This window comes from Sus scrofa, chromosome 13 (assembly GCF_000003025.6).
Source record: "Sus scrofa isolate TJ Tabasco breed Duroc chromosome 13, Sscrofa11.1, whole genome shotgun sequence".
NCBI lineage: Eukaryota > Metazoa > Chordata > Mammalia > Artiodactyla > Suidae > Sus > Sus scrofa.
Window position 1 is genome coordinate 29864680 of NC_010455.5, and position 18482 is coordinate 29883161.

The window sequence follows — 18482 nt, forward strand, 5'->3', positions numbered from 1 at the left end:
GCTGGGGAGAAGGCATCCCTGAGGGTCTGTTCTCTGATCAGGCAGAGAAGAGGCAGACTCTGGATAGGGTTTCACTAGAAGCCCAGCCCGGTCTGAAGTCCTCTGCCCACCCCCCAGGGCCGAATGAGACAGCACCCTTCAAGCCTGAGGGTGAGCTGCATGAGCTTGCCACCAAGCTACTCCTCCATTATTCACCTCAGGTATGGGGAGTGGGGGCAGCGGCAGAGGGCACTTGGTTCAACCTCGCTACCTGGGTACCCCCTGGCTCCAACTCCTCCACTGACCCCTGCTGCCTTCTCATCCACTGTCCTAGGCCTGTAAGAACAACATTTGTCTGGACCTGTCCCCTGGCCACGGGCTGGATGGCCGCCTCACGGGCCACAGAGTGGAGACCTGGGATGTGAAGGTGTGTGTGTTCATGCGGGCAGCATGTGTAGGAATCATGAGCTTGGGCCTGTGTGTAAAGGGCGGGCTGGGGAGCAGCACTGTGCCCTGAGGTCCCAGGCTGGAGGGTCTGCTGCAGTGGAGAAGGGCAGGAAATGGCTGGGCATTGCCTTCTAATGATGGCCCCCCATCCCCAGGACGTGGTGAATTGTGTGGGAGGCATGGGCGCCCTGCTTCCCCTGCTGGAGCAAGTGGCTGCACAGCCCCAAGAGGCCGAGGCAGGTCCGGCAGAAACACATGACCTTGTGGGGCCTGAACTGACCTCTGGCCACAACTTCCAGGGCCTGCTTCTCCCACTAGGCAAGTCCTCAGGTAAGTATCCCTGGTGTCAAGTTGAGGGGAGAAGGTCTGCTGGCTGTTGTGAGGGGCTGGAGTGCTTGAGGTCTCTATGGCTACTGGCAGGCAGTTGATACACATCTGTCCCCTTCCTGGTAGCAGTAGAGGAGCGGATGGAGAGGAATGCAGTGGCTGCATTTCTGCTGATGCTGCGGAACTTCCTGCAGGGCCATGCTGTGAACCAGGAGAGCCTGGTGCAGTGCCAGGGGCCTGCCATCATCGGGGCCCTCCTGCGCAAGGTGGGGCCTGCTGGCGCAGCCAGGGTGGGGGCTGCTTGGTCTGACCACGGAACTGGTTGGAGGGACCAAGAAGGGGAACCTGATGCTATCAGTCAGGGAGGGCCTCCTGGGAGAGTTGGCATTTGAGCAGCGCCTTAAAAGGCTGGGCAGGTTTTGGCTGAGAGTGTCTGGGGGAAGCACCAGCACAGGCAGGGACAGGATACCTGCACAGCCGGCTGGGAACTTGTACTTTAGAGACAGCAGGGAGCCACTGAAAGGTCTTGGGCAGGCAGGATTTTGTGTCTGTCTGCCTGTGCAGGGCAGGGTGGAAGCGGGGAGGTCTGGGAGTGGGTGGGCAGGGCCTGACATCTCACCCCAGCTTCTCTCCACCCAGGTCCCCAGCTGGGCCATGGACATGAATGTGCTCATGTCTGCCCAGCTGCTGATGGAGCTGGTGGCAGCGGAGGGCAGTGGGCCCCTTTTATACTTGCTCTACCAGCATTTGCTCTTCAACTTTCACCTTTGGACCTCCAGTGACTTTGCTGTGCGCCTGGGTAGGTGTGGGGATTTGGATGTGGGGACATGGCCGGGCAGGGTGCTGGTGGAGGTTCTGAGAAGTTATAACCCTGCTCTGGGTGAACTGAGGGACTTATCTGCCCTGAAATGCCCAAGGGGAACATGACCCTCCCCAGGTGGGGTCTGGCAGAGTCATGGCCCTGTCCTAGAGGATAGAAAGGACTCAGCTCAGCCTGGTGACCATCAGCCATCTAGCTGATGCCCACCTAGGCCACATCCAGTACGTGTCCAGCATCGTGCGTGAGCATAGACAGAAGCTGCGGAAGAAGTATGGGGTCCAGTTCATCCTTGATGCCCTGCGTACCCACTACAGGTGAGCCTGGTAGAGGCAGATGGGTCCGCGGGAAGACACCGCAGCCTCTGGCCTGGGGACAGGGCTGTTCAAGCCCCCAGCTTACCTGCCCACTTTCCTTGTTCTCCCCTCTATGCTCCTCTGTTCGCTTGGGCCTGGGCACGTGTGCCTGCTGGGACCTGCCCAGCTTGCAGCGGGAGCGCCCCCTAGCGGCGGATGACTTGCGTACGGTGCAGACGTCACTCCTCGGCCTGGTGCGGGAATTCCTGGTGCGGAGCTCTTCCTCTGATGACCTGCAGGTGGTGCTGAACTTCCTGGCTGCTGGGGTTGATGATGGCCAGGTAGGCTGGAGGTTGGTGAGGGTGAGGCTTGGGTGAGGGGTAGTACGTGGACCACTATGTGCAGGCCCAGCTCAGTGTAAGACTTTGTATCCCCAGGTGGTGGGTGTGCTGGATCTGCTGCTGGCACTGCTACAGAGCCTGCCAGCCCAGGAATCTTTGGCCATCTTCCTGCTGGAGCCAGGGAACCTTGAGGTGCTGTTGGCACTGCTGGTGCGGCCAAGGTCCACACCCTCGCTGCCTGACCGGGTCTGCAAGGTATGCCCAGTTGACTCCCAACCCTGGCATCCCATTCACTGGGACCCTTGCCTGAGTCCAGGGAGGTGCAGTAGGCCTCAGACTGGCAGATGAAGCTGCCTTTGCAGGCTACTCTCAGAGCCACACATCTGCTTGGTGACTTACCCTTCTACAGTAACTCCTTCCCCACGATGACACCCCCACACAGATCCTGCGCAGACTGCAGCAGAATGAGCGCTTACCTGAGCGCAGCCGCCAGCGGCTCCGGCTGCGAGAGTGTGGTCTTCAGGGTCTCATTGCCTGCCTGCCGGAGGGGGCCGTTTCCCCCCAGCTCTGCCAGGGCCTCTACAAGCTGTTCCTGGGGGCAGGTACTACCTGGTTGGGGCCAAGTAGAGGGGCGACATAGATCTAGGAAATGGCAGGTGGGAGTACGGAAGGTGTTGGTTCAGGGGCCAAGACTGAGCCAACAGGGGATCACAGTTCCCCTCTGTGGTCAGCCACTCAGGCCCTTTCTGGCCATCTTCCCAGATTGCCTGAACCTCTCAGATCTCTTGGCTGTGGTGCAGCTGTCCCTCCAGGCTGACCTCAGCGTCCGCCTGGATGTTTGTCGTCAGGTGAGTGGGAGGTGAAAGCTTTGTCGGGGGGTGGTGTCTACCCTGAGGACTTCACTTTGCCTGTGACCAGGGATCTCTGGAGGCCTCTCCTTCAAAGGCCCCAGGAGGAGGGAGTGGGGCAGGCTATCGGATGAGTCCCTCACTTGCTATGCCCTGGCCCGGCAGCTTTTTCACCTCATCTATGGACAGCCAGACATAGTGCGGTTGCTGGCCCGACAGGCTGGCTGGCAGGATGTGCTGACCCGGCTGTTTGTCGTGGAAGCTGTCACAGCCGGGAGTCCCCTGCCCTTTTCCCCCGAGCCACCCACCTCCCCGGAGCCAGCCTTACACAAGCCACCCACTGAGTCACCTGAATCTTCGGACGTCTTCCTACCCTCAGAGGCTCCCTCCCCCGACCCGGACAGCTTTTACCATGCTCTCTCCCCATTCTGCACACCCCTTGAGCTGGGCCTGGAACGGTCCAGTGTGAGCTCAGGTAACACTGCTGGCGGTGGCAGCGGCAGCGGAACCCTCACTCCAGCCAGCCAGCCTGGCACACCTTCCCCACTGGATGGGCCCCGGCCCTTTCCTCCTTCCCGTGGCCGCCACAGCTCCAGTCTCTCCAATGTGCTGGAGGATGGCAGCCTGCCAGAGCCCACCATCAGTGGAGATGACACGTCTAATACCAGTAACCCTCAGGTGAGGCAAGCCCACCCTCTACCATTGCATGGCACCAAGGGAGGGCACCTCTGGGACGTGAGGCAGGCAGTGTATCATTTCCAAAGGTGTGGTCCTGTTTGACCTCAGGGCTACAGCTGCCATTTGGGCCCGGTGCTGCCCCCTCATGGATTTCCTCTACAGAATGTTCCTGAGGTGTGTGGGGTGTTTCAGAGCAGAGCAAGTCATGCCAAGACAGAGTTGGGGGCACTAGCCAGTCTTCAAAAGGCCCTTAAGAAAGCCTGGGGGGGTCCCCTGGTGGCCTAGTAGTTAAGGATTCAGTATTGTCATCGCTGTGGCGTGAGTTGTATCCTTGGCCTGGGGAACTTCACATGCTGCAGGTGTGACCCAAAAAAAAACAAAAAAACAAAAAAAAAAAAAACAAAAAAAACTTACTTTGGAGTTCCTATTGTGGCTTAACGGGTTAAAAACCCAACATAGGATCCATGAGGACACAGATTCAATCTCTGGCCTAGCTCAGTGGGTTAAGGATCGGCATTGCCGTGAGGTGCAGCTTGGATCCCACAGCTGTAGGCCGGCAGCTGTAGCTCTGATTTGATCTCTAGTCCAGGAACTTCCATATGCCACAGTGTGGCCTCTAAAAGGGGTTGGGGGCGGGGAGCCTGTGGAGCAAGGACCTCACAGACCTGCAGATAGCAATGCTCTAAGGGTCTTGGCTTGTGCTTCTGGATCTGGGGGCAGGCCTCTTGCTTATTCTATGGCATTCTTCCAGAGAATTCCAGGCCATTCCTTGAGGCCTGTGAGGACTATGGGGGTAACCAGGTGAAGTGCTTTGTCTCCTCTTTGGAGCCCTGGAACTACAGGGTCCTCCCTGGAACTCAGCCCACACCATTTTTCAGGGCCTCAGTGCTAGGCTGGCTTGGCTATTGGCCAAAGGCTCTGCTTCCTGCTGTCCCTACTAGTGGGTGGGCAGAGGTGCTGAACAGGGATGGTGGTGGGGCAGTGACTCCCCCCCTCCCCAGCCCACACCCACTCTGTCTGCAGCAAACCTGTGAAGAGGAGCTTTGCAACCTGCTCACCAACGTGCTATTCTCGGTGACATGGCGGGGCGTGGATGGCAGCGATGAGGCTGCCTGGCGGGAGCGTGGCCAGGTCTTCTCTGTGCTCACCCAGCTGGGGGCCTCAGCCACACTTGTGCGCCCACCAGACTACATCAAGCGCAGGTAAGAGGGGGTGACTATGGAAGAGGAGGGACCTCAGAGAAGCCTGGGGGCCAGGAAGGTGGTTGGGTAGACACCTGAGTCCCTCACCTCCCCACCCTCAGCCTCCTGGAGATGATGCTGGAGTCAGCCCTGACGGACATCAGAGAGGCCCCCCTTGGGGTGCTGGCCAGCCTCACCCAGCAAGCGCTTTGGCTGCTACGCCTGCTGCAGGACTTCTTATGCGCCGAGGGCCATGGTAACCAGGAGCTTTGGAGTGAGAAGGTACGACAGCTCAGAGAGACATGAGCATCAGGTTCCCAAGTGCCTGAGAGTGTCTGGACTGGGAGGTGGATGAGGACATGTGTGCAGTCATGGGTGCATCAGCTCCAGAAGCTGTGAGTGTAGGTTTTTCTGTATGTGCAAACCCTCCCTGGCCCCCAGCCCAAACCTCACTTTGCTTTCTCCCCATGGGCTCTTGGCCTCCTCTGGTGACGATTGCCTGGAATACATGGTATGTGGCAGCTCTTTGAAGGTGTGTGCAGCCTGCTTGATCGCCTGGGAGCCTGGCCGCACCTGGCCAATGGCACAGCAGATTTCCGAGAGATGGCACAGATTGGCCTGCGCCTCGTGCTTGGCTACATCCTGCTGGAGGATCCACAGGTGAGCACAGGGTATGTGTTGGGAGAGGGTGTGTGGCAGGTATAGGGAGCTTTGGGAGCAACTGATGACACTATTTCCCTTCTGTCTATAGCTGCACGCCCAGGCCTATGTGAAGTTGCATGCGCTGCTGCAGACCACAGTGCCCATGCGCCGGGAGGAGGCCTGCTATGTGCTCTCCAAGCTGGAAGCGGCACTGGCACGGGCACTCAGTACCCTACCCTCGGAAAACCCTGCCGGGGTTGAGGAGCCCCCAGCTGCAGCCACTGCTGCAGAGCGGTGCTCATGGCTGGTGCCGCTGGTGCGCACGCTGCTGGACCGAGCCTACGGGCCACTCGGGCTGCAGTGGGGGCTTCCTTCCCTGCCGCCCACGAACGGCAGCCCCACCTTCTTTGAGGACTTCCAGGCCTTTTGTGCCACCCCTGAATGGCGTCACTTCATTGACAAGCAGGTACCTCAAGCTGGGGCCATGGGCGGAGAAGTGCGGCTCAGAGCCACATCGAGCTCAGTCTCCTCTCTCTGTCCGGTCCTTCAGGTGCAGCCCACCATGTCGCAGTTTGAAATGGACACCTATGCTAAGAGCCACGACCTTATGTCAGGCTTCTGGAACGCCTGCTATGACATGCTCATGAGCAGTGGGCAGCGGCGCCAGCGGGAGCGGGCACACAGTCGTCGGGCCTTCCAGGTGTGTGGCCTGAGGTGGCGGATGGAGAGCTGTTCCACACGTGGGCCCAGAGAACAGTGACAAGACAGTGGAGAAACAGGGTTAGCACAGGAAGCAGCCAGCGGAACTCGCCCTTTCTCCCACCCTACCCACCCTGCAGGAGCTGGTGCTGGAATCTGCCCAGCGGCGGGCGCGCTTGGAGGGACTGCGCTACTTGGCGGCGTTGAAGCAGCAGGCAGCACAGCACTCGACCGCCCTGCTGCACTGGGGGGCTCTGTGGCGTCAGCTCTCCAGCCCCTGTGGGCCCTGGGCCCTGAGGTGGGCAGGGTTCAGGACGGAGTCCTGGTCAGTGGGATTTGGGAGGGAAGGGCCAGGAGGGTGCCTTTGGGGTAAAGCCTGGGAGGAAGCTGGAGGTCTGCAGACCTGTCCCCCACTTATGACCGTCACTGGGGACATATCTGTAGGGACCCGCCCACCCCCCACTGGAAGCTGTCCAGTGCCGAGACATATTCGCGCATGCGTCTGAAGCTGGTGCCCAACCATCACTTCAACCCTCACCTGGAAGCCAGTGCCCTACGGGACAACCTGGGTGAGATGATGTGCTGAGCTGGGTCCACTCAGTCTCATTTGCCCTGTCTTGTCTAGCTCTGGCTGAGCACCCTTGGGCCCATTGCAGGTGAGGCCCCCCTGACACCCACCGAGGAGGCCTCACTGCCTCTAGCAGTGACCAAAGAGGCCAAAGTCAGCACCCTACCCGAGGAGCTGCAGGAAGACCAGCTGGGTGAGGATGAACTGGCTGCGCTAGAGACTGCGTGAGTGGAGCTGGGAGAAAGCCACTGGGCCGCAGGCAGGGGTCCCGTGTGTGCTTGCTGGCAGTGGGATGACTTTGAGTCCATTTCCTCTCCTGCCATAAAGCTAAATGCCCCAGATAGATGGTCCAAAATCAGGTGGGGAGTTAGGTAGAGCTATAACAGGATGGGTAATTGCTCTTTCATGGCGAGGCACCCCAGAGCAGGACTGAGAGACAAACCTGACTAGGATGGGGGCCCATGGGAATGAGCAGGGGCCAAGTAAAGGGGAGCTGGGGATGGTGGTTGGTGTTCCGGCAGGACATTCAGAGGCCTGGATTCGTGGGCACGGACTGGGGCCGGTCTGGCCCTGGGCAACTCCACCCAATCCCCTGGGAGTCATGAGCAGTGTTCCTCATGACTCAGGGGCACTCTGAAAGTGTTGTCCGTGGGCTTGTTGGGAAAGGGGTCCCAGAGCCTAGTGCCTAAAGTGGGTGCTGACCCCCAGGTTGGAGGCAGCAGAACTGGACGAGCAGCATGAGAAGCTGGTGCTGTCAGCTGAATGCCAACTGGTCACAGTGGTGGCTGTGGTACCAGGCCTGCTAGAGGTCACCACACAGCATGTGTATTTCTATGATGGCAGTGCCGAGCGTGTTGAAACCGAGGAGGGTGAGTTCTGATGGAACAGGATGGAAGGATGGCAAGGATGGCTGGGGTCTTGTGGGGCCTGGGTGAGCGACTCCTGCACCCTCCGTCCATCCCCACAGGCATCGGCCATGACTTCCGGCGCCCACTGGCCCAGCTGCGTGAGGTCCACCTCCGGCGTTTCAACCTGCGCCGTTCAGCACTTGAGCTCTTCTTCATTGATCAGGCCAACTACTTCCTCAACTTCCCATGCAAGGTGGGCGGGCCTACAGCCTCCTCTCCTTACCAGGGCCCCAGGCCACAGCCTTGCCCCATCCCACCCCACACCCAGGTTCGGAACCAGGTGTACTCGTGGCTCCTGCGCCTGCGACCCCCTACCCAAGGCTACCTAAGCAGCCGCTCCCCCCAGGAGATGCTGCGCGCCTCAGGCCTTACCCAGGTGAGAGCCCTGGAGTGTGAGGATCACGTGAGGTCAGGGCCCTGCAGTTGGGAAGAGTGCTGGTAACCCAGCTGGCTCACCTGTTGCCCCTGCCCCCAGAAATGGGTACAGCGCGAGATCTCCAACTTTGAATACCTGATGCAACTCAACACCATCGCGGGGCGGACCTACAATGACTTGTCTCAGTACCCTGTGGTGAGGTCCTGCCCCCTACCTCCACCCCACCCCGCTGGTCTGCCAGCCCTGCTTCACCCAAGTGTGGGCGTGGATGGTGGGCCAAGCCCTGAACTTGGTCCCAGGCGGGTGCTTCCTGAGACCTGGTTTCTGTTCCCTGCTGTCCCCCCACACACGCAGCCCCACTCTCCTCCCCTCCTGGCATCTGTTTTCCCCGGAGGGACTCCTGACCCAGATAGTCCCTCCGGCTCCCCGGCAACCCCTCCACGTGGTGCACCCTCACCTGTGGGCTCTGCCCTTCTTCCTGAGGGTCAGGGTGGGCAGGTAGACCCTCAGGACTCTCATGTAGCTCCTACCCGGGTGGGCGGCCAGTTCCCCTGGGTCCTACAGGACTATGTGTCCCCAACATTGGACCTCAGCAACCCGGCCGTCTTCCGGGACCTGTCCAAGCCCATTGGTGTGGTGAACCCCAAGCATGCCCAGCTTGTGAGGGAGAAGTGAGTGTGGGTGAGGCGGGGCGAAGGGGTTGGGATGGACAAGGAGGGGGCTTCTGCTGACTCCCTCTAACTGTGGTTCCAGGTATGAGAGCTTCGAGGACCCAGCAGGCACCATTGACAAGTTCCACTACGGCACCCACTATTCCAATGCAGCAGGCGTGATGCACTACCTCATTCGCGTGGAACCTTTCACCTCCCTGCATGTCCAGCTGCAGAGTGGCCGGTGCGTCCCCATGGGGCAGGCAGATGGCATGGGGCAGGGTAGGGTAGAGGAGGGGAAGAGGCTGGTCCCTCCAGGCATCCTAGGCCTCAGGCTCCCTGCTTTCCTGCGGCCACACCTTTTCCCTCCCTGTCGCCCTTCTCCCCACCTCACTTTGGCTTGTGCCCCCGCCCCCACCCCAGCTTTGACTGCTCTGACCGGCAGTTCCACTCAGTGGCAGCAGCCTGGCAGGCCCGCTTGGAGAGCCCCGCCGATGTGAAGGAGCTCATCCCGGAGTTCTTCTACTTCCCTGACTTTCTGGAGAACCAGAACGGTAGGAGCTGGCATGGTGATGGAGAACACAAGCCGGGGTGGCCGGTGAAGATGGCACAGCGAGCCAACTGACCCAGTCTTTGTGCCAGGCTTTGATCTGGGCTGCCTCCAGCTGACCAATGAGAAGGTGGGCGATGTGGTGCTGCCCCCATGGGCCAGCTCTCCTGAGGACTTCATCCAGCAGCACCGCCGGGCTCTGGTGAGAGGAGCACACAGCAGATGGGCAGCCAGCGTTGGGGGGTGAGGGGGAGAGCCATTCTTGGACCAACTGCCCCCTCCCCACCCCTAGGAGTCAGAGTATGTGTCCGCCCACCTGCATGAGTGGATTGACCTGATCTTCGGCTACAAGCAGCGGGGGCCAGCTGCGGAAGAGGCCCTCAATGTCTTCTACTACTGCACTTATGAGGGTGAGCAATACCCCAGACTCAGGCGGGGGGCCAGGGCAAAGAGGAGGGCTGAATGCAGAGGACACAGAGGAAGTCCTGACTGGCCTGCCTGCTCAGGGGCCGTGGACCTGGACCAAGTAGCAGATGAGCGGGAACGGAAGGCTCTGGAGGGCATTATCAGCAACTTTGGGCAGACTCCCTGTCAGCTGCTAAAGGTAAGGCCGGCCTGGAAGATAGTGGTCAGGGATGCCCAGGCTACAGTGCCAACTGGCCACTTGCCCACAGGAGCCACATCCATCTCGGCTATCAGCTGAGGAAGCAGCCCAGCGCCTTGCACGTGTGGACACTAACTCACCTAGCATCTTCCAGCACCTGAACCAGCTCAAGGCCTTCTTTGCAGAGGTGAGAGGAAGCAGGGCCCTAACTTCCTACTTGGTAAAATGTGCCCCATTGTCCTTACCAAACTCTTGGGTCAGATGGAAAACCTAAGTCAAAGTCACTGGTAATAGGACATCGTAGAGGAGTTCTCCGGTGGCTCTGTGTGGCACAGTGAGTCAGGATCTGGCAGATGTCACTGCAGTGGCTTGGGTTGTTGCTGTGGTGTGGGTTCGATCCCTGGCTCAGGAACTTGCACATGCTGTGGGCATGGCCATAAAAAAAAAAAAAAAGGACATCTTAGAAAAAGAGGTCACTGTCAGAGGAGATGGAAGTAGGGGCAGAGTGCCTTCTTTGCAGGTGTCAACTCATCTGACCATCCTTAGGGAGACCAGAAGGAGGGGATCTGGCCTAGGATACTCCCTCTCACCTTCCTGCCTGCATCCCAGAATGGCCAGGCCTGATGTGTCAAGGCTCTCTTTTCCTCCTGCTCACAGGCTCGGAAACATGGAGGAATGGGATGGGAGGACCAAGGTTGAAACCAAGCTTGAGACTCTGGGAGGATCTTCCTTGTCTGTCTGGTTTCTCACTCATTTTCTGAGATGCCCTGAAGGCCCACTGGTCTCTGCCTGTTCTTCAGAGGGACCTCTGCCTCTATGACGCCTAGCCTGTGACCCCAGGGGCTGAGGGCAGGGGACAGAGTGGTGCTCCAGGGAGCAAGTAGTTGTAGTGGGGACCCTAGCTGGCTGCTCAGGCACAACTAGCCCCACACTCCTCCCTGCAGGTCATCAGTGATGACGTGCCCCTAGTGCTGGCCATGGTTCCCCACCAGCAGCCTCACTCCTTCATCACCCAGGGCTCCCCAGACCTGTTGGTAAGTGTATTGGACCAGGTTCCACCTTGGCTCCACCACCTCTCTGACTCTGCCCCAAACTCACCTCTGCCTGTTCTTGTCCACAGGTGACCGTGAGTGCCAATGGGATGCTGGGTACCCACAACTGGTTGCCATATGACCGTAACATAAGCAACTACTTCAGCTTCAGCAAAGACCCCACCATTGGCAACCCCAAGTAGGACAGAGGGCTATGGACAGGGGTGGGCAGGAAAAACCTTGTGCCCAGAGTTGTCTGCCTACCCAAACAGAATGTGGGCCATCTGCAGGCTCTGGCCAAGGCTCTGAGGGCTTGGGTCTCCTGTGTTGCCTGCCCTCACTTGTGGTCCTCCTCACTGGGTCAGGATGCAGCGACTGCTGAGTGGCCCATGGGTACCTGGCAGTGGCGTGAGTGGGCAAGCTCTGGCAGTGGCCCCCGACGGAAGGCTGCTGTTCAGTGGTGGCCATTGGGATGGTAGCCTGCGAGTGACTGCACTACCCCGGGGCAAGCTATTGAACCAGCTCAGACGCCATCTAGGTATGGGCAGCCTTGGAGCTAGGGCTGTGCAGGTGGGGGTAGGGGTCCCAGGCTGGCCAGGGAGGGGTAACTACTCTGTTCTGCTGGTCCCCTCCCTTCTTTCCCTCTCTCCTCCCCATGTAGATGTAGTAACCTGCCTCGCACTGGACACCTGTGGCATCTACCTCATCTCAGGCTCCCGGGACACCACATGCATGGTGTGGCGGCTGCTGCAGCAGGTGTGCTGGGTGGCAGCCCTGTGGGGTCCCCATAGTTCATATCTGCAGCCCATCTGCCCCTCAGTGCCTGCTCTCTCCCCTTCCCTCTGCCACTGTGCAAGCCCGGGACTCCACAGCCTTTCAGCTCTCTGGCTTTAGACAAGACCTTCACTTTCCTGAGTTTCTGCCTTCTCACTCAGGGGTCAGAGTAGTGGGATACTCCAGTCCTGAGCCAGCCCTGCTGTTCCCCACAGGGTGGTCTCTCAGTGGGGCTGGCATCGAAGCCCGTGCAGGTCCTATATGGGCATGAGGCTGCAGTGAGCTGTGTGGCCATCAGCACTGAACTCGACATGGCAGTGTCTGGATCTGAGGTGTGTGTATGCTTGTGCTCAGGGGAGACTGAGTTTGCTGGGCACTGCCCTTGGAGCCCAGACACTCCTGCCTAGCACCCTAAGCTGCCTTCCCGCAGGATGGAACTGTGATCATCCACACTGTACGCCGCGGCCACTTTGTGGCCACACTGAGGCCCCCAGGAGCTACGTTGCCTGGACCCGTGGCTCACCTGGCACTGGGGTCTGAGGGCCAGATTGTGGTGCAGAGCTCAGCGCGGGAGCGTCTGGGGGCTCAGGTATGGGGAAGGGGCACCCAGCCAAGATAGGAGTAGTTGGGATTCTGTTCTTGCTAACACCTCCTTCCTCCAGGTCACCTACTCCTTGCACCTCTACTCTGTGAATGGGAGGTTGCGAGCTTCACTGACCTTGGGAGAGCAGCCCACAGCCCTCAAAGTGACGGAGGACTTTGTTCTGCTGGGCACAGCCCAGTGTGCCCTGCACATTCTCCACCTGAACAAGTGAGCCCCACTATTTATGGGTTCATGATCCTTCAGGGTGGTGGTCATTGGCAGAGGACACTAGGAGGTACCCCCGTGGATGCACACTCCCTTTATATGTTTGTGGGCACATTCTTCAAGGCCTGGCACCTGTCCTCCCATCCCCCAATGGGAGATCTTGCCCTGGGCCTCCCTTAGCCACACACTTGTGGGAGGTCCCTTTATGTATCCGGATTTTAATCGAGCCATCCTTCAAATGAGGACAGGGAGGTAGATGGGAGAATGAAGAGACATCTTTCTGCTAGATGCAAAGCTGCCTTGCAGTTGTGAGTTTGTGTATATACCCACCCTCCCTCCAGACTGCTGCCGGCCGTGCCTCCCCTGCCCATGAAGGTGCCCATCCGCAGTGTGGCTGTGACCAAGGAACGCAGCCATGTGCTCGTGGGCCTGGAGGACGGCAAGCTTATCGTGGTGGGCGCAGGGCAGCCCTCTGAGGTAAGGAGGAAGGCAGGGTCGGTCCTCGAACCGGTTGAGGAGAGACAGCCATGCCTGAGCCCGGCCTGCTCCTATTTTCACTAGGTGCGTAGCAGCCAGTTCGCGCGGAAGTTGTGGCGTTCCTCCAGGCGCATCTCCCAGGTGTCCTCCGGGGAGACCGAGTACAACCCTGGAGAGGCCCGTTGACAGCCTGACCTGCCCCACTGCTCAGCCCCGCCCCTAGTGGGCTGCGCTCCCGAAGACTCCGTCCCGGAGGGGGAAACTGAGGAGGAGGCGAATCCCAGTCCGCACTCGGGGTGGGCAGGGCCCCACCTCCGCCCAGCTCAGGGATTGGCAGGCGGTGTACTCCAGGAAGCCACGCCCCTCGCTGGCAGAGGGGCTGCCTGGAGTCCCAGTACTGGCCAGAGCGGCCGCACAGCACTTTTTGCACAATCTGGGGCAGGGAACCCAGGCTCCCAAGCCCAAACCCCCAAGCCCCCGTCCCGGCAGATCAAAGGGGCTGGGCTGTGGCCTTAATCCTAAGGGTGGCCCCCCCCCACCCCGCCCCGCTCCCGCCCCCGCTCTCCCATCTCAGCAATAAACGTGAACTAGTTTTGTAGCTGTTCCGCCTCTGAGCATGCATGTGCACGCGCAGCCTGCCCTGGCCACCGTCTGGGGCTCACATGCTCCTGGTCTGAGCACCCACGGTGGCTCGTTCCTTCCCCATCCGCGCTGCCTGTCCTTGAGGACCCCGCCTGCTGTTTCTCTGGTTTGATCTCATTCCAGCTGCGGACTCTGCGCATGTGCGCGTTCCTGGACAGGGCGGGGCAAAACCGCGGGCAGCCCCACCCCCTCAGTGCCCAGCCCCTTTCGGGTCCCAGCCTTCCCGCGATCTGCGCCTCCGCTCTAGTCTCGGGCGGGTCAGAACCTGGCCTTCCCAGGGACTCTACTCCATCTTGGCCGGCCCAAGGCCTGGAGGCCCCATCCCGCCAAGGCTCAACGGATCTTGGGACTAGCGAAGGCGGCCGCCACAGGTCAGGAGTGGGTTAGGGACAGAGCACTGTGTTTTCCTGGACTGAGGAAGCAAAGGGCTCTCTCTCTGTTCCCCACTTCCAGACCCGGGATCCTGTGCCGTCGTCGTGCTAGCATCTGGGTTGGGATGCATGCGGGTAGCCAGGGTAGTGTGGGCATGCAGAGTGTAGCTCTGGGACATGTGTGTCGGGGTGGGTGGTAGAGGCTCCAATCCCACAGCCGGGGGTGGGTCAGGCACAAGGCTTGGCTGTCCTTACAAGCGTAGTCACAGGCTCACCTGCGAGCCAGGATCCAGGGAAGGCCTCTTATGCGGTAAGTGACACAAATGTATATACATCCTTCATGTGGTAAGGGTCACTGCAGCCTCTGCGCCAGACACACTTGCCAACTGTGCATGTGCATTTAGCATAAACATAGGCCCCTGGCCTTGTCCAGGGAAGTGAATTTGGAGTGCCTGGATTGGACCAGGCCAGATGGGGAGTGGTGGATGTTGGGGAGTTGGAGGGTCTTTCCCTGGTCTCATCCCCATCCTTTTTCCAAGCAAGATGCCCTCTTCAGCCCATACAGGGTCTCTCTTCCCTAGGCCTCAGCAGGTTGTAGGTCCCAGATGGATCAGCCCTGTGGGTACAGATGGGTCCTGGGATTGAGTGCTTTTCGGGTATTTGGTTTCCAAGCCCTCCAAACTTCCAGATGAGAAGGACCAAGGTGCCTCCAGGTCCACATACCCTCTGCCCTTGCTGAACCCACATAGGAACTGTCCCATCCAGCCTCTGAACAGGAGGTGAGGGCTGGACACTGACCACTCCAGGGGCTATGCTTGTGCTGAGAACTCCGGGGAGCCCTCCCATCAGCTGCTAAGTCTCTACCTGGCTGTCTTAGATGGGGAAAGGAGTCTCCCTGGTCCTCCTATGCCAACCCTGGACTGAGTCCAGGGGTTTGCCAAGGTCTTTGAGACAGGGTGGTTTTCAATGTGCTCTTCTCCACCCTGAGCTGCATCCTGACCTTCTCCAGCTTAGGCCAGCTGAGGCAAGCAATATCATCTCCACTCCACTTGATGTTGGAGAAAACTGGTCAAGATTGGCGAATGGGAAGATGGGGGATGGGATACCCAGCCATGGAGTGAATCAGAATCAAGTGAGCCAGGAAAGGGGAACAGGCTACCCCAGGGATTTCTGACTTCAGGCCTGAGGAATTCTACTAATGTCCCTATACACAGCCTCTTCTGGACTCACAGAAGTCTCCCATCTCCTTTGCCTGGGCACTGTCCATGACACTCCAACCCCTTCTCTAAGAGATGCAGCCCCTCGGAGCACTGCTGGCTGGTAGAACCATGCCTCACAACTCCAGCCACAGGGAAGACATGGGCCATGTGGGTAAGTACCTCTTGATCCAGATTTTGGACACTGGAAGGATAGAAAGTAGCACAGATGGACAGATCACCCACAAGTCCAGTCACAGGCTCCCCAGCCCCTGTTTCTTGTGCCCTGCCTGCACTGGATTGTGAGGACACTGGCCTGCAGACAGAAGTGAGCAACAGCATTTACTTGCTTTCTGGTTCAGCTTTATTTTGCAAAAATTGACAAGGCCTCCTGTGCACTGAGGCCCCCATGTGGACCAACATGAATCAGTGTGCTCTCGCAGTCCAGACTTGGTGGGGGAGATAGCACATACCATTTAGCGCCATAGGAGACAGAGGAGGTGCACTAGGAGCCAGAAAAGGGAAAGACTGGGAGAGATCAAGGGAGATTTCCCAGAGTAGGAGTTTGTCGGATGGCAAAAGTAGACCAGCAAGAGCAGGAGTCTGGAAACCCAGAGAAGATAGATCCCAGAAGGGCCAGATGTTCAAGGAGAGGTGGTGGGAGGTAAGGGTGGGGAATGAAACATGGCATGAATTTTTGACTCTACATAGTAGGGACTATGAATTCAAACCTTTCTAGCAGGAAAGTCTACATCTGCTGTCTAGGGACCCTAGTCTTGATTCCTTACCCCTGACCCTGTCTGTCCTTTCCTCCACAGATAAGCCTCAGAAGGAGCAGGATGGGAAGAGGGGAGGGGCATGGTTAGGGGCAGGGGGAGCCCTGGCCCCCAGTACCTCCTCCCCATTCCCCCCTGAGCCTCCAGGGGCTTCAGGCAGCATCATCCCTGTCTACTGTGCCCTCCTAGCCACTGTGGTCCTCGGTCTGCTTGCTTATGTGGCCTTCAAGTGGTAGGTGGTCTGGGCATTGTTCTATGACACCCCCCTCCCTATCTGGACTCCCATCCAGCTCCCTCTCTGTCTCGGAGAAGGTTGAAGTGGGCTGGCAGGTTCTCCCTGCTCCCCACAGCTGGCGCTCACATAAACAAAGGCAGCAACTGGCCAAGGCTCGAACTGCGGAGCTGGGGGGCCTCAAAAGGGACCATATGCCTGGGGATAGCAGTGTCTTCCAGGACTCTCCTAGCGGCCTGGAGCCCTGTGTCCCCAGCCAGGGTGAGTCCCTTCCCTCAGTCTGTAAGATTGGCAGTCTACCTTGCTCTGCCACACCACAAAGCCCATCTGACCTTCACGTGCCTCTCATGTCTCCCATTCCAGGGCCGCATCCTGAACTTGGCTGCCGGCTCTACCTCCATATCCCTCCGCAGCAGCGACAGGAAGTGGAGCAGCTCTTGGAGGCCTCAGGTGAACCTGACAAAGGCTGGCAGGGCCTGGCAGGCTACCTGGGCTACCAAGCTGAGGCTGTGGAGACCATGGCCCGGAGCCAGGTGCCAGCCTACACTCTGCTGAGGGACTGGGCCATCCGGGAAGGCAGCGGTGCCACCCTCAGGGTGCTAGCAGATGCCCTGGCTGCCATGGGCCGTGAAGATGTGGTCCAGGTCCTGGATCCCCCAGCTGAGGGCTGCTCTGTGGTGTGATGCTTCCATAGCCCAGCCTCTCAGGGAACTGCTCTGGTGCTCCCCACCACCCATCTCATATGCATTTCCTTTCATGGGTATCCTGGCATTGGTGACCTCAGCCTGCTCTGTTCTGAGGGGACATAAAGCTCCAGCCACCACCACCTCCTCTCACCCTACCTTCCTCCAGGACAGGGACCAGGATATGGGGCAGGGGGATGGCGGGGTGAGGAGGGTTGACAGTGAGTGGCCCTGCCTCCTGATCCCCATTTTAACTCCCCTTACTTAACCTCAACTTTTTTTTTCTACTTTTGTATCCCATATTAAAGGAAATTTTGGACTGTTGTCCTGGCTCTGTCTGGCTCTGTGGGCCTGTGAGACAGTTGGGTAGCTACATGGCAGAGGCCCAGAAAAAGGATGGGGTCCCTAAAAGGTGAATTGGCAGGCAATGTGCATGGGTGGAAGATGCCTGAGCTCCGCAGGCAGAGTGTTTACATATCCTTTATCTGCCAGTCACTGGCTGAATCATGTTAGGAAGCATTTTACCTTTCTGAACTTCAGTTTCCTTAGCTGGAGAACAGTGAATAGATAGGCATGTTCAGGAGCCCTGCACCCTAACCCCTGAGACTCAGGTTGGCAATGAGGGGCCTTGGGTTCTAGACCATTTTCCTGACTTGTCCTGTGACTAGCACCCAGAGGTGGCTGGAAGCTGCACCCCTAGGCAGGAGGAAAGAGGCAGACTAGACTCTGGGAAGTTGGTTACCAGGGGCTCAGGTCATCTCTAGGTGAAGAAAAGAAAGTTTTCTCCTTTTAAGACACACATTCTAAACACACAAGAAGAAGGTCCACATATGCTTCCACACAAGCCAAGGGTAGGCAGGTCCTCCCACCCACCTGAAAGCCTGCTGAGACTAGGGCAGCGCAGCCAGTCCACCTGAACCTCATGTTTATGCTTACCATGAATGGAAGAGCAGGCAGGTCAGGTACTGTGCCTTCAGAGGGGGTTGCTGATGCAGACAGGCCTTGCCTAGGGAGGAGAAATGGTTGCCCTCCTGGCATTCAGCAGGATCAGAGTGCTTAAGAAGCACACCCACCTAAATTTAGGAGACTGATCTAGTCATGGTCCAAAGGCCTAAGGTAGATCCTGTCCTCTTGCCGAGATGTGACCAGCACTGGCTGCTCTTTGAGTACCAGATTCGTCAAACTGCTACTATTGCTATTCCTCAGTTTCCCATGGTTGCTTAACCCTGTAAATCTTAACCTTAAAGGCAGGTTTAGAGCCACCCTCATCTGGAGATGACCCTTGCGCAATAAGCCAGGAGAGAAGGCAGGAAAGACTGTGTTGGGTCAGCTAGACACAGGTCAAAAGCACTGGAGCTATGGCACCTACTTCATTCAGCACATAGCCAGAGGGCTATCAAGGATTAGATCAGCAATGAGTGTGAAATCCTGCATTGAGAGGGATGAACAGGTCCTGGATTAGCTGACACCCCTTAGCATCACCGAGGGGGTGTAAACCTAAAGGCTTAAGGGGTATGTGGAAGATTTTGAAAAATCTCCAAGGGAGGTAAAATAACAAAATCTTCGAGTAAGTTCTTTCTG

General features: G+C 58.5%; 1 protein-coding gene across 50 annotated transcripts in view; it reads left to right on the plus strand.

Annotated features, from left to right (window-relative positions):
• The window catches only part of NBEAL2 (neurobeachin like 2), a 34499-nt gene extending 17274 nt beyond the window's left edge, over positions 1 to 17225 (plus strand). For 7 of the 50 annotated variants that reach the window (XM_021068686.1, XM_021068689.1, XM_021068693.1 and 4 more), the window contains 39 exons: positions 118 to 200; positions 314 to 406; positions 582 to 756; positions 883 to 1019; positions 1393 to 1552; positions 1785 to 1887; positions 2054 to 2207; positions 2304 to 2462; positions 2650 to 2809; positions 2970 to 3055; positions 3221 to 3733; positions 4757 to 4935; positions 5037 to 5196; positions 5437 to 5574; positions 5666 to 6022; positions 6107 to 6256; positions 6396 to 6553; positions 6700 to 6824; positions 6912 to 7047; positions 7532 to 7692; positions 7791 to 8107; positions 8207 to 8302; positions 8654 to 8778; positions 8861 to 9001; positions 9181 to 9311; positions 9400 to 9509; positions 9600 to 9717; positions 9814 to 9911; positions 9982 to 10098; positions 10856 to 10945; positions 11032 to 11141; positions 11308 to 11480; positions 11604 to 11698; positions 11932 to 12048; positions 12147 to 12305; positions 12379 to 12527; positions 12866 to 13001; positions 13086 to 16479; positions 16582 to 17225. In XM_021068686.1, coding sequence (XP_020924345.1) covers positions 118 to 200; positions 314 to 406; positions 582 to 756; positions 883 to 1019; positions 1393 to 1552; positions 1785 to 1887; positions 2054 to 2207; positions 2304 to 2462; positions 2650 to 2809; positions 2970 to 3055; positions 3221 to 3733; positions 4757 to 4935; positions 5037 to 5196; positions 5437 to 5574; positions 5666 to 6022; positions 6107 to 6256; positions 6396 to 6553; positions 6700 to 6824; positions 6912 to 7047; positions 7532 to 7692; positions 7791 to 8107; positions 8207 to 8302; positions 8654 to 8778; positions 8861 to 9001; positions 9181 to 9311; positions 9400 to 9509; positions 9600 to 9717; positions 9814 to 9911; positions 9982 to 10098; positions 10856 to 10945; positions 11032 to 11141; positions 11308 to 11480; positions 11604 to 11698; positions 11932 to 12048; positions 12147 to 12305; positions 12379 to 12527; positions 12866 to 13001; positions 13086 to 13187 — 5771 coding nt within the window. In that variant the 3' untranslated portion in view covers positions 13188 to 16479; positions 16582 to 17225. Of the gene's footprint in view, positions 1 to 117; positions 201 to 313; positions 407 to 581; positions 757 to 879; positions 1020 to 1392; positions 1553 to 1784; positions 1888 to 2053; positions 2208 to 2303; positions 2463 to 2649; positions 2810 to 2969; positions 3056 to 3220; positions 3734 to 4756; positions 4936 to 5036; positions 5197 to 5436; positions 5575 to 5665; positions 6023 to 6106; positions 6257 to 6395; positions 6554 to 6699; positions 6825 to 6911; positions 7048 to 7531; positions 7693 to 7790; positions 8108 to 8206; positions 8779 to 8860; positions 9002 to 9180; positions 9312 to 9387; positions 9510 to 9599; positions 9718 to 9813; positions 9912 to 9981; positions 10099 to 10855; positions 10946 to 11031; positions 11142 to 11307; positions 11699 to 11931; positions 12049 to 12146; positions 12306 to 12378; positions 12528 to 12865; positions 13002 to 13085 lie in introns of all 50 variants that reach the window. The other 43 variants (XM_021068680.1, XM_021068688.1, XM_021068691.1 and 40 more) reach the window with 31 other exon arrangements.